The sequence below is a fragment of the Malaya genurostris genome, chromosome 3 (assembly GCF_030247185.1).
Source record: "Malaya genurostris strain Urasoe2022 chromosome 3, Malgen_1.1, whole genome shotgun sequence".
NCBI classification, from domain to species: domain Eukaryota; kingdom Metazoa; phylum Arthropoda; class Insecta; order Diptera; family Culicidae; genus Malaya; species Malaya genurostris.
Window position 1 is genome coordinate 75,569,842 of NC_080572.1, and position 21,223 is coordinate 75,591,064.

General features: G+C 36.6%; 1 protein-coding gene across 7 annotated transcripts in view; it reads right to left on the minus strand.

Moving 5' to 3' along the window:
* Positions 1-4,186: 4,186 nt before the first annotated feature.
* LOC131438822 (uncharacterized) overlaps positions 4,187-21,223 on the minus strand; it is a 299,650-nt gene continuing 282,613 nt past the window's right edge. For all 7 annotated transcript variants that reach the window (XM_058609141.1, XM_058609136.1, XM_058609140.1 and 4 more), the window contains exons 4-10: positions 13,815-14,017; positions 13,553-13,731; positions 13,313-13,488; positions 13,031-13,244; positions 10,630-12,966; positions 10,291-10,558; positions 4,187-6,819 (exon numbers count right to left, since the gene is read on the minus strand). In XM_058609141.1, the coding sequence (XP_058465124.1) occupies positions 6,808-6,819; positions 10,291-10,558; positions 10,630-12,966; positions 13,031-13,244; positions 13,313-13,488; positions 13,553-13,731; positions 13,815-14,017 (3,389 nt within the window). In that variant the 3' untranslated portion in view covers positions 4,187-6,807. The remainder of the gene's footprint in view (positions 6,820-10,290; positions 10,559-10,629; positions 12,967-13,030; positions 13,245-13,312; positions 13,489-13,552; positions 13,732-13,814; positions 14,018-21,223) is intronic.

The window sequence follows — 21,223 nt, forward strand, 5'->3', positions numbered from 1 at the left end:
TATTGTCATTCTATATGGCGATTTGAAAACTTTGACACTCATCACCCTATAACTGCGGAACCGGAAGTCGGATCTGGATGAAATTTCACAGTAGTTTTCAATTCATATTATGATTTGTGAAAATCGGTTCAAACATCGCAGAGAAATCAAAGTGAGTTCTATTTTTGGAGTTTTTCTTCACCACTTTCGGTGCTTCCGGAACAGGAACAGTTTTCTTTTCGGAGGAGCAGGCGTGCAAACCAAACTTTACAAAACCGTTTCATTGATCAACTGTCAGGGCAAAACACTGGCACCGAGTGAGGAGAATCAATGAAAAACGACATAAGTTTGTAAAAACCGGTTCCGCCATCTCTAAAAAAGTGAGTGCGAGTTTTTTCATTTTTTTTGGTACATATCGTCCTATATCTCCGGAATCGGAAGTCCAATCGGGTGGACAATTCAATAGCAAGCTATGGGACCATGAGACCTTTCATTTGAATCTTAGTTTGTGAAAATCGGTTCAGCCGTCTCGAGGAAAGTGAGTGCATTTTCTTGTTAAATACATAAACACACACACACAGCTCAGTTCATTTTAGAAGCCTTAGAGATCGTATACTCTACGTGATTTTTAAAATTAAGTTTTGAATCCAACAGAACTCCTAAGTCCTTGACAGTCGATTCCCGTTTGAGAATAGTCTGGGAAATGGTATAGTCAAATACAACTACTGTGCGTTTACGTGAGAAAGAAATTACGGAACATTTTAAAGCATTCAGGACTATTCTATTGAGGTCGCACCAACTGGAGAAGATATCTAACTGTTTCTGCAGGAATCTAGCATCTTCCAGGTCTTTAATAGGATGATACAATTTAAAATCGTCGTCGAATGATAGTTTTTACATTGCAGCGCAAGGTTTAAATTATTCAGATACAGCAAAAATAAAAAGGGTCCGAGGTGACTACCCTGAGGTACCCCCGAGCTAGTTAGGAAGGGTGCGGCTGTGCAGTCACCGATTTTAACTGTCATAGTACGGTTGATAAAATAACACTGCAGCCAGTTCTAAAAAGGACCGCTGAATCCAAGTCTTCCGAGTTTAGCAATAGCTCTTTGGTGATTTATTTTATCAAATGAAGCGGAGAAGTCAGTATATATAGCGTCAACCTGCTGTCGCGCCTGTAACGACTGAATGACATAGGAAGTATAACACACAAGATTCGTAGATATAGATCGTTTTGGCATGAAACCGTGCTGAGTTGAAGATATATAATTAGAGCAATTGTGTATGATGAAATCCAACACGACTAATTCAAAGATACAGTGAACACACAAAGCGGCAATTCCTCTGTAGTTAGATATTTCACATTTATTGCCTTTTTTAAATACGGGGAAGATTAATGATTACTTTCATGGTTCGGGAAAAATTCCAGAGCGTAAGGATATATTAAATAATATCACCAATGAAGCTAATAAACTTTCCGAACACTTTTTGAGAACTATAGACGGAATGCCATCAGGCCCAGCACTTGTTGATTTTTTCAGCTTAGTGCATGCCGTTTTCATTGTATCCATTGTGACAACAGGGCATGATCCAATAGGGGAGCGTAGTGGGACATTATTCGCAGCTTCAAGAATGTGATGATGTCAATGATTCTTCGCAAAAGACGCTGCTGAATTGTTTGAAATTGTTCGAATTTTTGAAAAAGCAGCATAGCGATTTCCGAAATCGAACATTTTTTTTGATGCCAAAAATCTTAAAATTTCATGAAACGTCGAGATTTAGTGTTATCTCAAAAACATTTTTTTTTTGAAAATCGACTTTCTTCATTTCGGAAATTTCATGGTGATTGTTCAAGATTTATTTAAATTCCACTAAGTGGACTAAAAAGGGTTTTTACCTTTTATTATATATATATATATATATATATATATATATATATATATATATATATATATATATATATATATATATATATATATATATATATATATATATATATATATATAATAGGTATAGAATTCGCTCAAACTTTAGAAAAATTTTCCGAGGCCCGGAGGGCCGAATGTCATATACCAATCGATTCAGCTCGACGAACTGAACTGTGTGTGTGTCTGTATGTGTGTTGTCAACTAAGAGGTCGAGATCTCAGAGATGGCTGGACCGATTTTGATCAAACTAGTCGCAAATGAAAGGTCTCTCCGTTACCCAAAACGCTATTGAATGGTTTTGAGATCGGATGTTTACTTTTTGAGTTATACGAAGTTTTATGTCAAAATTTTTAGTTTTTTGGCAGTATCTGTCACACTTGACCTTGAAAACAGAATATGTTTCTATACTTAGATTCCACAAGGTAATAGCTATCCAACAAGCCATAGATTGTTAAAATTCATCCATTTTCAACGGAAATATCGACATTTTTGTATAAGCGACTTTTGCCCCTATTCCAGCAGTAGGAGTTTTGAGCGCTATATTATAAAACAATGCTTGGGAGCAACGTGAAACGCGATTTTTATACTGTTACTTACAATTGTTTCTAAGTACCAAAAAGACTGTGTACAGCATCTATTTTATGACATTTTGCCTCGGACCGATTTTGGCACGGTTCGTTTTTGGCAACATAATCGTTCGAATATGGCATTTATAAACCAGATGATATCAGCATTTTCGAGTTGAAAGTAATTCCATAATTATATTGATTTAAATTACTTACAGCAATAAAAGCTGGAAGAACATAACTTCCATATACCATACGACTCAGTTCGTCGAGATCAGCAAATGCGAGTGTGACAAATAATTTCACTCAATTTTCTCGGAGATGGCTAAACCGTTTTCTACAAACTCAGATTCAAATGAAAAGTCGTATACTCCCTAACAAGGTTCCTGAATTACGTTTGGATCCGACTTCTGATTGCGGAACCACAGGATGATATGTGAAACGAAATTAAAATAATGCAATTAATTTTTCTCGTAGATGGCTGAACCGATCTAAGATTCAAATGAAATCTAAGAATCATTTATGATTCAAATGAGAGGTCTTAAAATTCTATAAAACCTTTTACTTTTTAGTCAGATCCGACTTCTGGTTTAGAAAATGCATGGTGTTTAGTATAAAGATGTCCATTTCACATAAATTAATCAGGTTTATCGGGTTTGCCGATTTGGATAGTCGATTACCAAATAAATTTATTTCAGTTTGAGCGGTATTCGTTTTTGGATTCGGAATGTACCCCCAAATTTTAATTCGCACTACAATTTCTCAAAGATGTCTACACACTCCTCAGGTGAATTTAACTGATTTCGGCTACACCGATTTTAGAATTCCGGTTCCAGTATCGAATCGATCCTCAAAGCTCAATCATTTTCTCAAAAAAGACCAAATCGAACTTCAAAAACAAATATTACAGGACTTAAGGTCCCATACAAAATTGGTGATTTTATCCGATTCTGGAATTACAGATGATGAGTTTATAAATTTCATGTTAATTGTTTGGCGTAATAATTTATGGCCATTCGAATCATTTTGGGCTATGCTAATTCCTGAATACCGGCTCTGGAAGTACCATAAATAATGACGAAAAACTCTAAAGTGGAACTTACTTCGACATCTCATGGAATGTTCAATCGATTGTCACACGCTAAGATTGAAATTCGATATGTTTTTCAGTTTCGGCATTACAGGGTAATAAGTGATTAAAATCTCAATTTGCCGTTTAAAACGACGATAATTAAAATAATGTCATGAGAACTAAAACACCTAAGAATATCCATGCAAAAACACATGCGTGTTGATAAAAAAGGTATCATCTCACTGCTAGGTGGATTAAACACGTTTTTTAGATTAGCATCACTCTTCTCATACAAATAGGCAACGCAAATGTCAAGCGCTTGGTTGGAAAAATGATGCCTACTATGTGATATAAACATTGAAGAATGCTTTTGTGAACTACTCGATTCAATCTGAATCAATTGGTGTCAAAAATGAGCCCAAATTAGTGTCACAAATTATTTAATAAAAAGATAAAATATGTTTTTATGAGACTGTTTTAAAGATAGAGAAAGGCATTATCACATCACAAGGTGGATTTTTTATTGTGTATTTCCGGGACCAACGAAACGAGTGACTGCCGTTTACTGTTGATGAAATACCCCCGTACCGTGCCGGAAGACTGGAATTCGGATTGTTATAGCCAGGATATAAAAACTCAAAACATTTTGTGAGTACATTTTATGAAAGTTTCGATAGTTTATTCGGACTTTGTTGTTTGTCTCTTTCTTCATATCAATGGGTGTATACATTGTCAACTTTCTTCCACGTTTGTCCGTTTCACCGGTTACAAGGAGTAGTCGCGTTCAATCCTTGCTTTTTTTTCCTATCTGTTTCTACATCTGACAAAGGATGCCAAATCAAGTTCCGCTGTTGCGCCACCTCAAAACCGTCCCGCATCAAAGAAAACAAAAAAAAAAGTTGTGCTATTTACAAGGTTAGTACTTTTTTCCACAAGATCAAATTCCTCACATTGTGTATATAAAATATAAAACTTTCTACGTTCACGACTATCCGAATGCTAAAAATAGTATAAATAAAATTCGTGAAAAACCAATTTCACCTTTCCCTCATATTCAATCTCCGATTTGCCCTGTTCTGCCGTTGTCTGCATTGTCCGCAGTAAATCATAACTGTGGATTCGATTGTTGGATGGTTGTAATTTGTTTGTTCATTTTTCATTTTTTTCATTTTTTCATCGGGACTCGAAGCAAATACCTTCATTAGAACCAATCCAATTCCGAATGTTAAACATTTGAGCTAGTACGATATTTGGTATATTTGGGTTCGTTTTTATTTTTGGTGTGATAAAATTACTCTAGCTGGATTTGGTTTCGGAACAAAACAATGCGCATTTTTTTCTTCCCAGGATTAGTAAAAGTTGCAAAATAAATACTCATCATCACGAAAACACAACTATATCTTCGATTTACGTTATTCCTTTAGCCTTCGATTAACGACTTATGCTATGCTTGAGTTGATTTGCTTTTACTAGGTTTGTTGGTTGATTCGATTATTTGTATGTTTGTTTTTTTTTCCTCTTTCTGGTAAATTTTGTGTGAGTAGCGCAATGGAAATGATACTGTTTATGTGATGTAATGTATAACGTATGTGGTGGTTAGTGTTGTTGTGAAAGAAAGGGTAAAATCGTAGATGGGACTCGAATTAGATGAAACTAGTATTTAGATGAGAAATGGACTCTGAGAAAAGTGGTACTGTATTTACATACGAAATAGATGGGTTGCTTAGTAAGTCTTAAATACACATGGTTCGAAAAGAAGTTCCTCAATCGTATATACTATTATTCGAATATATGCAGTAATGTTAAGTATGTTTTGGGTATATCAATAAATATTCCGTAATTCCGTTATAGGTATTTTGGCAATCGTTTATGTTACACAAATTGTATATAATATTAAATATATGTACAACAATAACTTCCTGCAATCTGTTCAATAAACGGGGCTTTTGTTAGCGTAAGACTAGCACTTGAATAAAAGTTTCGCTCGGAACTTTTACAAATTTTATTCACCCAATATTCCTTTGGAGATCTACATTTTATCGAATATCGAAGTTTAGTTCAACAAAACACAGTTCAATAAAAATGCTCCTTTAGAGATACGTACACTATTTGTGTCCTATAACAAAAACAATAAAAAGTCGTTGTTGTTTGCTTTCCTGTGTTTGAGGATTGTATAAAGTTATCGCCACCGCCCTTCCCAGAAGTAGAGCCCTTATCCAATCGTACTGTTTAGAGAGTATTTCCCGGACGCTCAGTTTAAATACCACAATCCACAGAAGGCAAGAAGCAGGAAATTTCAGGATATCAAGAGCACACAAGCATCTACCGGGAAGGATGTCTACCCATGAGCTCATTACGGATCGATGGTAAGCATCTAACAAAGGAAATCTGTCGGCTGTATCGCCGAATGACGAATCAATATTGTTTGCCACGAGTTTTCCAAAACACCCACATCAATGTGCCCGCAGAAACCAAAGAAAGCGTATATTCTTCGGATTCCGATTCGATGGCCTTGTTCACATCAACCGCCCAAAGTCTCTGCCGGTAGCATCGCAGTAGATTCCCAGCAAACTTCGCGGCCAAGTTCCACGTCAAGGAAGGAAATGTAGTGTGTTTGTTCTCTCGTCGGTTCGTTTGTTACTTTTTCCACCCATGTAAAACCTGCCATAGTAGTAATCTTCTTCCATTTTTTCTGCCTCATTTTCTATTGTTTGCCTTCCCCCTCTCCGGCTCATTCCCATCCAGAGAGATTGGTGAGTGTGTCAGTCATCTGATGTGCGGTAAGGAACCACTGTGTTTGTCTTTGGCTGGAGGCTTATCGACCCCAAGGATTACCACCCACTTGATTCAGACATTTTCCGTGTGGCTGTGTGGGAGAAAGGGCGCTTCAGATGTTAGTAAAAATGTGTTTGCCCTGTAGGTTAAAAATCAATGAATAGGAAGACAAAGCAATCAAAACCAGTGCACAGCAAGAAAAAAGGAAAGTAATTATTCGGACCAAATAAAACGAAAACAAACGCTGCATCCTGTCGGATCTGGTTCTCGATTCTGTCCCTTCCCCCATGCAGTGGGATCTCGACTGGATAGCCGTTCTACTTCTGTTCAGATGGGTAGTTTTTTTTTCGCTACAAAACAATACACGGCAATGATCCTTGTTTCGTTTGCTATATAGAAAGGTATTTTGATTCTCTATTTGTTTATGCTTATATATAAAAGTTAGTCTTTATTGCTTTCATTTGTTGACCGATTGATAATGCTCACGAACCTAGGACGAGTTCTGTAATTAGACAGAAAAGAAAAATAGAATAGATTAGCAGTGTTTTTATTTTCATTTGCAGTGATGATTTTTTTTTCTTCATATAATCGAGTGGTTTCAAGATCATTTGATCATTTAATTTATCAAACAGTTGATATTCTGCTAGATTCGTTTTTCAATAATTCATTTTTTCAGATTTTTTTTTCAATAATTCATTTTTTTAAGGGTTAGGACAGAACTTTTTATTTTGTGATCATTATCGATCGTTTATTCATGAAAAGTTTATAATCATATTAAATACGTTTCATTAGCAAATTTGGTAAGAAGCGACTTCACTTTTCATGTAATCGCCATTCACAGTTTTCGAATGGATTGCACCGGCTTCCTTAACCCTTCGCGCTTGATTATCGCAGAAATTGTTCACTGTACGCACAGATATGCAAATGACAACTGTATCGAAACAACACCTGAAATAGTTCTTAGTTTTCGAAAATGTCTTGTATTTTCTTCATTTATCCTTTACTGTTCCCTAAAGAATCAATTCATAGACTATTATCCTTTTTATATAATTGATTATATTGAAATTCAGACTGTATTATTTATGTTATTTATTCAATTAAACAGTTATCCATTGATTTATCCGATTATATTTAAAATTATTAGCCTGTAATACTTTTATTTAAACAAATACAAACAGCAGTAAAATCTCTAGCATTTATGATTTCTGTGATAGAATTTAAAAATTTCTGGGAGTCTTGAGTTCTCAAAAACCTTTGAAAATTTAAAAAATTATAAATAAATGAACAAACAGTCACGGCGAATGGCCAGGTTTATTATTATTAATGAATGTTATATGTTATATTTTAAAATTAGATGCGAACCTTCCCATTCATAGAAAAGTTTACAAGAATCCAGCTTTTCAAACTTCACTCTATTCGAAATAGTTGGAATTGTCTTTTGAAGATACCTTGTGAAATCCAAGGTTCGAATTGATTTCACAATAATCCAGACTGTTAAAATTTCAAAAGAATTCAAAACTTGTTGTTTCTAAGGCTCATAAAGCATTCACAGTGTTTAAAGTTTTCGCAGCTCTAAAAACGCAGACGTTTCATGGTTTTAAATGTCTAAAGTATTTGATATATTCTTATTCTAAAGATAAGCTTTCTTCGAAAGTTTTATAAAATTAAGAAATACTACAAACATTTGATTCGAAGCACTTCAAGATTCCAAAAAAAATAATACTAAATAATTTATTTAATTAAATCGAAATTGTTCAAAAAATGCATGAAGATAGAGATTTTAATAAAATGTGCGTAACACTGAAAAACGTTCAGTTTCAAATTTACAGAATCTCTAATATCTCCAAAAATGATTTACTTAATATGTACTAAATTAGGTTAAAAAATAAACTTATAAATTGAATATTTATAACGCTACATAAAAAAATAATATTTTGAACTTGTAAGGTATAAATTGTAATAAGTTATAAAAAAGTGTTTCAATATTTCTAATATTTTTGATAGTCTCTGAAATTTCCAAAGCAACTAATGTTTCTAAAGTTTCTAAAGTTTCTAAAGTTTCTAAAGTTTCTAAAGTTTCTAAAGTTTCTAAAGTTTCTAAAGTTTCTAAAGTTTCTAAAGTTTCTAAAGTTTCTAAAGTTTCTAAAGTTTCTAAAGTTTCTAAAGTTTCTAAAGATTCTAAAGTTTCTAAAGTTTCTAAAGTTTCTAAAGTTTCTAAAGTTTCTAAAGTTTCTAAAGTTTCTAAAGTTTCTAAAGTTTCTAAAGTTTCTAAAGTTTCTAAAGTTTCTAAAGTTTCTAAAGTTTCTAAAGTTTCTAAAGTTTCTAAAGTTTCTAAAGTTTCTAAAGTTTCTAAAGTTTCTAAAGTTTCTAAAGTTTCTAAAGTTTCTAAAGTTTCTAAAGCTTCTAAAGTTTCTAAAGTTTCTAAAGTTTCTAAAGTTTCTAAAGTTTCTAAAGTTTCTAAAGTTTCTAAAGTTTCTAAAGTTTCTAAAGTTTCTAAAGTTTCTAAAGTTTCTAAAGTTTCTAAAGTTTCTAAAGTTTCTAAAGTTTCTAAAGTTTCTAAAGTTTCTAAAGTTTCTAAAGTTTCTAAAGTTTCTAAAGTTTCTAAAGTTTCTAAAGTTTCTAAAGTTTCTAAAGCTTCTAAAGTTTCTAAAGTTTCTAAAGTTTCTAAAGTTTCTAAAGTTTCTAAAGTTTCTAAAGTTTCTAAAGTTTCTAAAGTTTCTAAAGTTTCTAAAGTTTCTAAAGTTTCTAAAGTTTCTAAAGTTTCTAAAGTTTCTAAAGTTTCTAAAGTTTCTAAAGTTTCTAAAGTTTCTAAAGTTTCTAAAGTTTCTAAAGTTTCTAAAGTTTCTAAAGTTTCTAAAGTTTCTAAAGTTTCTAAAGTTTCTAAAGTTTCTAAAGTTTCTAAAGTTTCTAAAGTTTCTAAAGTTTCTAAAGTTTCTAAAGTTTCTAAAGTTTCTAAGGTTTCTAAAGTTTCTAAAGTTTCTAAAGTTTCTAAAGTTTCTAAAGTTTCTAAAGTTTCTAAAGTTTCTAAAGTTTCTAAAGTTTCTAAAGTTTCTAAAGTTTCTAAAGTTTCTAAAGTTTCTAAAGTTTCTAAAGTTTCTAAAGTTTCTAAAGTTTCTAAAGTTTCTAAAGTTTCTAAAGTTTCTAAAGTTTCTAAAGTTTCTAAAGTTTCTAAAGTTTCTAAAGTTTCTAAAGTTTCTAAAGTTTCTAAAGTTTCTAAAGTTTCTAAAGTTTCTAAAGTTTCTAAAGTTTCTAAACTTTCTAAAGTTTCTAAAGTTTCTAAAGTTTCTAAAGTTTCTAAAGTTTCTAAAATTTCTAAAGTTTTTAAAGTTTCTAAAGTTTCTAAAGTTTCTAAAGTTTCCAAAGTTTCTAAAGTTTCTAAAGTTTCTAAAGTTTCTAAAGTTTCTAAAGTTTCTAAAGTTTCTAAAAATTCCGAAGTTTTTCAAGTTTTTCAAGTTTTTCAAGTTTTTCAAGTTTTTCAAGTTTTTCAAGTTTTTCAAGTTTTTCAAGTTTTTCAAGTTTTTCAAGTTTTTCAAGTTTTTCAAGTTTTTCAAGTTTTTCAAGTTTTTCAAGTTTTTCAAGTTTTTCAAGTTTTTCAAGTTTTTCAAGTTTTTCAAGTTTTTCAAGTTTTTCAAGTTTTTCAAGTTTTTCAAGTTTTTCAAGTTTTTCAAGTTTTTCAAGTTTTTCAAGTTTTTCAAGTTTTTCAAGTTTTTCAAGTTTTTCAAGTTTTTCAAGTTTTTCAAGTTTTTCAAGTTTTTCAAGTTTTTCAAGTTTTTCAAGTTTTTCAAGTTTTTCAAGTTTTTCAAGTTTTTCAAGTTTTTCAAGTTTTTCAAGTTTTTCAAGTTTTTCAAGTTTTTCAAGTTTTTCAAGTTTTTCAAGTTTTTCAAGTTTTTCAAGTTTTTCAAGTTTTTCAAGTTTTTCAAGTTTTTCAAGTTTTTCAAGTTTTTCAAGTTTTTCAAGTTTTAGTGCTTCTTACCTTGAACATGAAGTGTTGACCCTGTGCCTCCTGTGGTGATGTTCCGCTCTGGTAGCCTGGACTGGGCGATTCGGCGTTCTCCGGGACGGGTGTGATGTTGGCGTAGTTTGCCGAACAGGACAATAGCCCTCGCAACTGTGATGGTGTACCCGGATGTTTCAATGACGATTCGCTACCGGCTTGTGTGAGTGAGAGGATGGAACGATCGATGTTTTGGTACTCCTTGCCGGATCGTGGTCGTAGCGTGGAAGTCGCCTGTCGTATATGTCTGCGTTGAAAATGAAATAAAACCATCATCAGTTTCGGATTCGAACCCATGTCACCGCTCTAGAAACTTACCTCATTCCTTCGGGTGTGTCAGATGAGCTGTGGCTGGATAGCGAGAGCGTTTCAATGTAGTCGGACATGTCTGATGTTCCACTGCTGGTACTTCGTGAATCAATATACGGGGTCGTAGTTGTGGTCATAACATCGGGACTTCCATAGGACTTCGTTTTTGGTGGACAAATCGGAACCTCTGCTTCTGCTGATGTACTCTTTTCGGGTACGCGAATTTTCTGGAACTGGAATGTCAACTCACGAAGTGGATCGAACGATTTGGATCTCCGTGGAAGTGACGAATGTACACAACCTTGTTGCGGTAGTACGTGCCGTTGATGTCTCCGAGCGGACATTGCCGTGGTGAGCGGTAGTTCAAATTCTGTGAAATCAGTTCCCCGTTGTCGTAGAGACCCGGTAGATACACCAGAATCATTGGAGCTAGAACTGTCTCGATTTTGTGCCTTACAGGGAACACTTTCCGATCGCCGGATGTACACTGATTGCGAATTTTGACTAGGATTGGTAGACACAGAGATGTCATCTTCCGTTTCCGCTGTGGTCGTCACTTTGTTGCAGCATGTTTCCACGGAGCATGGTTCTGTTTCTTGGTGCACACAAGGAGACGATGATCGTCGGATTTCGATGTTGCAGGTGGATGTTGAAGGTTTACGAAGGGTCTCAGTGCTGGGTGACGCAGTTCCACTGAGGGGACTTTCAGCATCTTCACCATCTTCGAGGAAACGCGATGATTCAGCAGAAGCCGATCGCTTCCGTGGAGATAGTCTTTTATCACAAGGAAGAAGATCACTGTGATCCAGCAATTGCTTCCGAGTGTAAGGACTAGTAGTTGCCTTCAACATAGCACTTCCCGGGACTCGCGATTCGTCGTCTATTCGTTTTCTGCTTCGATCAATCGCTGGACCACAAAGGCTTGGATTGCTAGCTGACTTCTCTCCTATGATGCGACTCATTCGTTGCTTCAGTAAATCTGATTTGAAGGGTAATGGCGGGGCAGTGGGAGATGTTGGACGCGGTTCATCATCACTGACGATCGATGGAGCCGCAGGAGACATTGGGATATAACCGGGAAATTTCGACTTTAGGTTTGTGGGTTCCATCATTACGTAATTTTCTTGTTTGTCCACCATTTGAGATTCCGTTTTGACGTCTTCGACTTCAACCGTTTTCACGGTGGGATGACCACATTTTTGACAGACTTTATGATTGCATTCAAAATCGTGTACAGAGAGACCCGCTCTCTGCAGAACTTCTTTGGAGTTCTCGTAGTTTTCGAGAGATTTTTCAAATTCCAGATTGGCGTAATTTGCCTTTTGATGTTCGGGAGCTACCTCAACATCTTCGTAGTTGTCGTAACTGGATTTAGGGTTACTTTTTCCGTTCTCATTTTCCGTTTTGTCGCACTCACACGCATCTTCCAATCGCTTTCGAATTTTCTTCGTCATATCTACTGTTGCATAAATGGCATTTTCATTACTGGCATCTACAACCGGCATCTTTCCTTCGCCGCTGAGTTTAATTTTATTGATCACAACACCCGTATTTTCGATCCCGTTCCCTCGTTTGCACAGCGGAAGTGAAATCCAGTTGTCAGCCCAGGACATCACTCGGTTACAGGTACAATCAACACGAGGACCGACCAATTCCTTATCCGGTTTGGATGCACTCTGACTGTCGCCACCCTTCAAACACCCACACACTGCATTGCTAAGTGAAAGAGGCGTGTCGTAGTTACCATAGTTGCCAACTTCGCTCTTTCCACTGCTGGTTGCCTCTTTCAACAGGTACTCTTGTATTTTCTTAGGTGTATCGTAATTTTCCACCGAACTGCCAGTTTCATCGACGGCCACGGGAGTCTTTGGGATGTCATAGTTTTCGTACGGGCCGACGTGACTTGGTTGAGGGGATTTGCAGGACATCATAGCCGAATGAATGGGTGCAGTTATATGAAGTGAAATATCCTTCGGTTTCGGAGGTCTTCCCGGTGGACAACACTGACAAGGGGATGTGGGACGATTGTGCATGCAAGTGAGCTGTGTTGCAGGGACTTTCTCGTACCACGATTCGGAACCATACTGACTAGGAGCGCACGTTTGACGGGGGATGGAATACTCTGAATTATTGCTGCTACCGTGTGAACAAAGAGACATCCTATCTAAGGCTGGTGGTTTGGAAATGTGTGATTGGTTAATGTGATTGTTATGCTCAGTCAAGGTGTGCCAGGCGGCCATCGGTGCCACAGCACCCGGTGTTCCTGTTACCGTTGAACTACGGGACATCGAAGGAGCTCCCAGTTTGGATATGCAACTCATACAGCGTTCCAAGTTGGCCACGGTACTGTATGAATAATTGAAAGTTATCAATCCCAATGAACCATTTAAGCCATGTGGATGTTACTTACCGAGGAAACGAGTCCATATCGTTTATGCTGTCGTGTCCTTCGGACACAGAAGCCGTATCACCACAACCATAGTTACTATCTATATCTCTGGATTCAGTAGAGGGCCAATAAGCGCTTCGGCAGGTACACGTGGAATTTTCATTATGTACCGAACAGATTTCATCATTGTAGTTGGTGCAACGAGACTCAGCACCTTTGCGAGGACTATCCAGCGCTGTTAAGTACAAAAGAAAGTTTCAGTTTTCTCAGTAGACCAAGCATTTTTTTTACAATAAAAAATACCTGATATTTTTCTAGCAGCGGCTCGCTTTTTGCTGGCCAATTTTCCCTGCGATGCCATCTTCAGAGTATGCGTGATCTCATCTCCAAGATCCGTGACGAAAACATATAACCCTTCGCCTTTCCCACAGCTAGATCCTCCCTCAAAGCAGAAACGATTGTCTACGACGCCATACCGTCTGCACAAGAGAATTTAGGATAGTTTAAGTTCAAGTTTCGTAAATACGACACCCTTCACCGTACCTGAGATGTTGAATGTTCCACATCCCATTCAATCTCGGAGGAACACCCGTCGTCAAGCAGAAACGATGATCCTGGATGTGCATTCGTGCTGGTCCCGTCGCCAGTTTAGCCTTGGGTGGCGCCGACGAGACCAGCACCAAGTATTGCAAGTCATCTCCCAAGTTGTTGGAAATTTTCACCTATTCAAAATAGAACACCCGCATCGTATCGTTAGGAAAGAAACTTGAAGAAAATCTTATTTTATCGTTTTGCCGACCATTACCTGCCACTGTATCAGTCTTTCTCTGGTGTCAAATGCTAGAACCACTATCACATCTTGACAAATAATTGCTATCGTGTTGGATTCCTTGTCCAACGTGAACCCGGACTCGACGCCTAGGAAGTGCTGCAACGAGAGCGAAGCCTTCGTTTGTCCGTTCTTGTAGCGATCCTTTGAATCCCGGTAAAGCTGCAGGTGGAGACAGTCTGGAAGAAAAGAATAACAAAAGCCATGTGAACAAGTGTGGCGGAAAAGTTAATCAGTTCAAGTACACTTTGGTATATAAATCTGCTAGTGCGATTTTATTTTTCTAGAGTGAATGTAAAAAAACTAAAATATTGAAGATTAACACTAAAATAATCCAAGACTTCAAGATTTCAAAACTTCAAGATTTCAAGACTTCAAGACTTCAAGACTTCAAGACTTCAAGACTTCAAGACTTCAAGACTTCAAGACTTCAAGACTTCAAGACTTCAAGACTTCAAGACTTCAAGACTTCAAGACTTCAAGACTTCAAGACTTCAAGACTTCAAGACTTCAAGACTTCAAGACTTCAAGACTTCAAGACTTCAAGACTTCAAGACTTCAAGACTTCAAAACTTCAAGACTTCAAGACTTCAAGACTTCAAGACTTCAAGACTTCAAGACTTCAAGACTTCAAGACTTCAAGACTTCAAGACTTCAAGACTTCAAGACTTCAAGACTTCAAGACTTCAAGACTTCAAGACTTCAAGACTTCAAGACTTCAAGACTTCAAGACTTCAAGACTTCAAGACTTCAAGACTTCAAGACTTCAAGACTTCAAGACTTTAAGACTTTAAGACTTTAAGACTTCAAGACTTCAAGACTTCAAGACTTCAAGACTTCAAGACTTCAAGACTTCAAGACTTCAAGACTTCAAGACTTCAAGACTTCAAGACTTCAAGACTTCAAGTCTTAAAGACTTCAAGACTTCAAGACTTCAAGACTTCAAGACTTCAAGACTTCAAGACTTCAAGACTTCAAGACTTCAAGACTTCAAGACTTCAAGACTTCAAGACTTCAAGACTTCAAGACTTCAAGACTTCAAGACTTCAAGACTTCAAGACCGAGGACGTTAGTATTTTAGGACTTTAGGACTGTAGGCTACAAATTTATTCTCCTGTTCGATTGTAATTTGAGACAACTTCGACATTTAGCTTCTCATACTTACAACTTATTGAGATTTTGACCTTTGCAGTATTATTCGAATAACAACTACAAGAAACACTTATTCTATGAATGATCGAATTAGTGGTTTTTGTATTCTTTAAAATATTCACATTCTAAATACTTCCATCTGTTTTTTTTTTGTTACGTTCTTTCGGCACGTCAGGAAAAACATTGCACTTCGGTGTAAAATAAGTGAGATGCAAATAGTATTTACTTTACGTCTACTCATCGAATTTTGTTGATCCGCGAAGTGGCATTATCAGCCCAACATAAACTGCTAATGCACTGATGAGTCAAAGACAGAACGTAATAATCAATACTTCGGTCTATAATTTTTAGACGATTTGAATGTTCAACTTATCGATTTATTTATTTTTGGACTGTTTGATCAATTCATTATTTTAACACTCAGCTAAGGAGATATTCAAAGATAACTCAAATTTGAAGTTTTCAAAAATGTTTGTTATGAACGAGCATTAAGGTGAAATTCAGCGGCAAAAAAGGCGAACAAAATGTCAGACATAAATTGAAAGACTCATCGCACAAAGCGTATCGTGAAAAAACCGACACATAGATAGACGGAGTATTCTCAGTAGTTGAGGAAAGTGGGTTTACGACACACTTTGTTCTCTGGTAAAACAGGCACTAAATCATGAATATTTTTCATTAACTGATATGAGGGATACACATTTGTGCATGTTGTTTAAGACGGTTATTACCAAAATATTATAACCAAAATGCTCTTATTAGTGATTTTCTCGTCTATTGTGAAATGGTTCATTCTTTGTTACAGATCAAAATCTTTGACATGATGGTATTACTTCAATTAGCTAATTCTAACTTTGCATCATTTTATAAAAAAAACTCAGGTTATGTTTCTTGGCTTATCAGAAGTCCTACTCTTCATTTATATGATCCAAATCGCAGATCGACGAATACGTTACGTTTCGATTGAAAATGTAATGAATGAACTGGGTACTGCTCATTCGATTCATAAGCGTGAGATGTGAGTGCTGAGTGTGGAACTCGTTGTGGTCGACTGATCTATTAATTTTTTTTCATTCTTCAATACGCAGACGCATGCTAGCAAAGTCGGCCGTCGTCATCATTTTGCTTACAGTATCATAAAAAATGAAATTATTCAAAAATTTCGGTAAGATTGGACATAAATAAATAGATATAGAATTCGCTAAAACTAAAAAATTTTCCGAAGTGTCGAAAAGCATGTCAGTTTTATTTGTATTCACGTCATCCAGTTATGTCTCTGATATTACCCACCCGTCTTTTTTACTCATTTTTTGAGTATCGTTACTTTTATACTGTCCGACTAATTGGTTTTTTAAATACATACTTTTTGAATTTAAACCTTCAAAATCGATATTGTGGATTTTACTTTCAAACAATTTTATCCTGTCGACTGTTTGATTCGAATAATTTGCGATTTGTTCTTCTTTTTGATTTATATTTCTTATATTTTTTCATTTTTGTGTTGACTTTGTTTGAGAATTCAATTCTAGATCATTTTTATCAATCAGCAATTGCCTCTTAAGCTCCTCATTTCGATTGGTTCAGGTCCAGAGTTTTGTTCCAGTTCTAGGATTAAAAATCATTTTCTGAATATAGTTACCGAAAGGAGAAAGTGAACAATGACAAAGAAAGTCAAACAATTTAGCCTTTCTAAGAACGATAAATGTCTACGAAAGTGCTGCTATGAGATCTATTCAACTATTGAAATATGCAAATCATCTGCATGAAACTAATGGAAATTATTTATATCCACGTCGATCCGGTTATATCTCTGACATTACCCACCCGTTTTTTTCTTACGTTTTTATCATCAAGCCTGCGGAAAAAAGTCTCAAAAAACATTAATTTTCAAGAGGTAAAACGGTGTTATTCGCCGAATTCGGCTTCCTCCGATTGTGAGCTGTTCTCAAACCAAAAAAGTTGGTTCGCCAACAAAAAATAACGAGGATATTATTCGCACGAGGAGATTATCGGTCCGCAAAATTACTTTTCTAACGGGATTAAAAAATTAGAAAATCGCCGAACTAAGTGAATCGATCTTAAAGGAAGGAACAGTGTAAAATTAAAAAAAAAACTTTTCACCATATCTTTCGATTACATGGAAATTTTCCCACACGACGAAGTGAAATAACCGCTAGTTAGGGAGTGACAAACATTTGCAATTATTCGCATGCGGCATCCTGCCACGGCAGTCTGTCAATCAACCAGCTTCGTTTATTGCTGATCAGGAATTGGTTATTAAACTAACATTTTACGCTATGATGGTTCCCATTTCACACTGCTCACATCTTGCTCAGAATCCAAAAATCCGGAACCGGACACGAAAAATGATTTTCGCTATGGTAGGATGACACTGCACCGGTCGTTACAGAAATTCCAAGAACGAGATTATAATTTCCTCGTCCAGTGCTAGCTCAGTTCCCTTTCGGCGATTTCACTGTCGCAGAATGAATCCGGACCGCAGTTATATTTGTCATTTCATGTGCGAACGGTTTCGGCCACCGCCGACGTTATCTGGCCCAGTGCAATCGTTTACGGTTCATCATCGTCCTCGCCGGAACTGGAACCGAACTGACATTGCAGAATGCTTTTTATGTGGAAGTCCTGCAGAACTTTCCATGCACATACTAGAAGAGCTGCGAAGGAGCATCGTACAGCCGATGACCGTTCGAGGTAATTTTTATGTAATGTCAACATTTTCGGTGATTTTGGCACATTGTCGGAAGGCCTGGGCTGTGAAAACGGTGAAACCGGTTTATACAACAAGCAAGGACTGCCGTTAGTCCGGTTTAAGGTTGGATAAGAAAGATAAACGTTTGGACATTAATTCCCCACGTACCACCAGCAGTCATTCATTCAGTAAAAACCATTCAAGCGAAGAGGTTGTGTTTCGATTGTACTGGCTCGTGAGTTAACGGCTGCTACCGAGACAATTCTAAGCTTCAGGTAGTTAAACTGCCCATAGCAAACGCAATATTCGGGGCGTTTCCCGACTGGAAAGCTAGCAACGAAGGCCATCCCGTTCATACGCACAGAGGTGTAGAGACACAGAGGTGCGAGAGCATAGAAGTGACGAGTCACAGAGGTGCCATCGCATAAAGGTGCGAAGACGAAGGGGTGCAAAGGCACAGAGGTGCTAAAGCAACCCAGTGCTGATCTACCAGGTACCAGAATTTGTACGCTGCGTAGGATCAAAAGAGACGGCATATATCGCGAGGTGCTACACTGCAAGCATCGCATTTGATCGCCACCAAGAGCAAAAGCACTGTACCTGGGGTCAGGTACAGCAAGTGCAGTGGTGTTCACAACGACGGCAGAGCAACTGAGATAGCAGTAAACGACAGAAGACTGCCAATTGGAAACAGCAAAAGACTGCCAATTGGAAATCGTTGGAAGAGCTTCACGTCGTTCTTCACGATAAAGGAACAGAGACATCAGCTACAAGGTAGATTTAATTTAATTTATTTTTTATTTCTTATATCTGAAATTTTACTAAACATAAGTTTTTATTTTGGTATTATTAATTTACAAAAAAAATTTAATGTAATGGATGATCTCATGGAAGATCATCCGAATCCGATTCCGGATACTAGTAAAAGTTTAAATACTCCGAGGGCTAAACATTATCCACAGGGTACCACTGGGCCATGGATAGTCTATCTTCGAAAAAAAGAAAAGATTTTAAACTTGATGCAAATTACAAAGGATTTGACATCACATTTCTCTGAAGTTAAAAAAATCTGTAAGGTTAATAGAGATAAAATTCGAGTTGTAGTTAACGACTTGAAACAGGCAAACGATATTGTAACCTGTAAATTATTTGCTATTGAATATCGAGTTTACATTCCATCGAAGGAGGTAGAAATTGACGGTGTTGTGACTGAAGCAAGTCTGACAGCAGATGATTTACTTAATAAAAACTCCATGCTTGAGGGAGTTAAGATACTCGAGTGCAAACAATTGTACTCAGCATCTATTGTCGATGGAAAAAAGTCTTATCGTCCCTCAGATTCGTTTCGAGTAACATTTGCCGGATCTGCATTGCCTAGCCATGTCTATATCGATAAAATTCGTCTTCCTGTTCGGCTTTTCGTACCGCATGTTATGAATTGCACGAACTGTAAAAAATTCGGACATACAGCTACTTACTGTAGTAATAAGTCCAAATGTATCAAATGTCAAGGGCCTCATAAGGATAATCTTTGCGATAAAGATGTTGAAAAATGTGTTTATTGTGGGGAAAGCCCTCATGATGATCTTTCAGTGTGCGCTGCATTTAAGCTGCGTAAAGACAAAATGAAGCTTTCTTTAAAAGCACGGTCTAAGCGCACATATGCAGAAATGCTCAAAACGGTCATACATGTCTCCCCTTTGGAAACCGAAAACGGTTTTTCAAATCTTGCGGAGCCAGAGGAATCTGACTCTGACGGAAATAGTGAAGATACCTCGTTTGTCACTCCTCAAGGGTCTGTTAAGAGGAGATTAACAAACCACAAAATACCAAAAAAGACACCTAAAATTATACCTTCAAAAAAAGATCCCCGTGTTAAAGCTAAAAAGCCAAATTTAAAACCAAAAACTGTGCCTCCTGGTTTGTCAAATTCACAAACCAATCCAGGAACTAGCTCAAGAAAAGACAATAATCCAGTGGGCTCCATTTCACATTCACCAACAGGATTACTGAAATTTTCGGAAATTGTAGAATGGATTTTCGCTGCATTCAATATTTCTGAACCTCTAAAGACCATCATAACAGCATTCCTTCCAATAGCTAGAACTTTTTTGAAACAGTTATCAGCTCAATGGCCAGCTCTTACAGGTTTTGTATCATTTGATGGATAATTTATCATCCGCCGCAAATGATTCAATCACTGTCCTGCAGTGGAATTGTCGAAGCATCATGCCAAAACTTGATTCATTTAAAGTTTTGTTGCATAGTCAAAAATGTGATGTATTTGCTTTGTGCGAAACATGGCTTACATCAAACATAGCCTTAAATTTTAATGACTTTAACATTATACGTCTCGACAGAGACTCCCCGTATGGTGGAGTGCTTTTAGGAATTAAGAAATGTTATTCCTTTTATAGATTAAACATTCCTTCGACTTCTAGTATAGAAGTTGTTGCTTGTCAAATAAACATTAAAGGAAAGGACATTTGCATTGCTTCGGTATATATTCCTCCAAGAGCTCAAGTTGGACAACGACAGCTTAATGAAATTGTCGAAGCCCTTCCTGCTCCACGTTTGATTTTAGGAGATTTCAATTCGCACGGAATGATGTGGGGTTCCGTTTACAATGATAGCAGATCATCTCTAATATATAATATTTGCGACAATTTTAGCATGACGGTACTAAATATGGGTAGCATGACACGGATCCCAAGACCTCCTGCACGTCCAAGTGCATTAGATTTATCTCTTTGTTCGACTTCAATTCGACTAGATTGCACCTGGAAAGTATTTCCTGATTTACATGGTAGCGATCATTTACCAATCATCATCTCAATTAGCAGTAACAAAGGCATTGCTAATTCAGTTAATATTCCATATGATTTGACAAAAAATATTGACTGGATTAAATACCAAAGTAATATTTCAAGTGTCTTAACTTCAATGGAAGAGCTTCCCCCACTTGAAGAATATGACTTCCTCGTTTGTTCGATTCTGGAGGCCGCAGAACAAGCCCAAACCAAACGATTTCTTGGTCCATCGTCTAACAGAAGACCTCCAAATCCTTGGTGGGACAAAGAGTGCTCAGATGCTAAACACGCGAAACAAAATGCTTTCAAGACGTTTTTAAAACGAGGAGGAGGAACTCCTCAGAATTTTGAAAAATTTTTGGTTTTAGAAACCAAGTACAAGAACATACTTCGGGTTAAGAAATGCAGCTATTGGAGACATTTTGTGGAAGGTTTGTCAAGAGAAACCTCAATGAGCACTCTTTGGAATACGGCCAGACGAATGAGGAATCGTAACGTAGGAAATGAGAGTGAGGAGTACTCGAATCGATGGATATTTGATTTTGCGAGGAAAGTTTGTCCAGATTCCGTTCCTACGCATAGCATTGTTAGGGAGTCTTCTTCAAATGATGATTCCATTGATAGCCCCTTTTCAATGATGGAATTTTCCATAGCACTCATGTCTTGTAACAATAACGCTCCTGGATTGGACAGAATTAAATTCAACTTGGTGA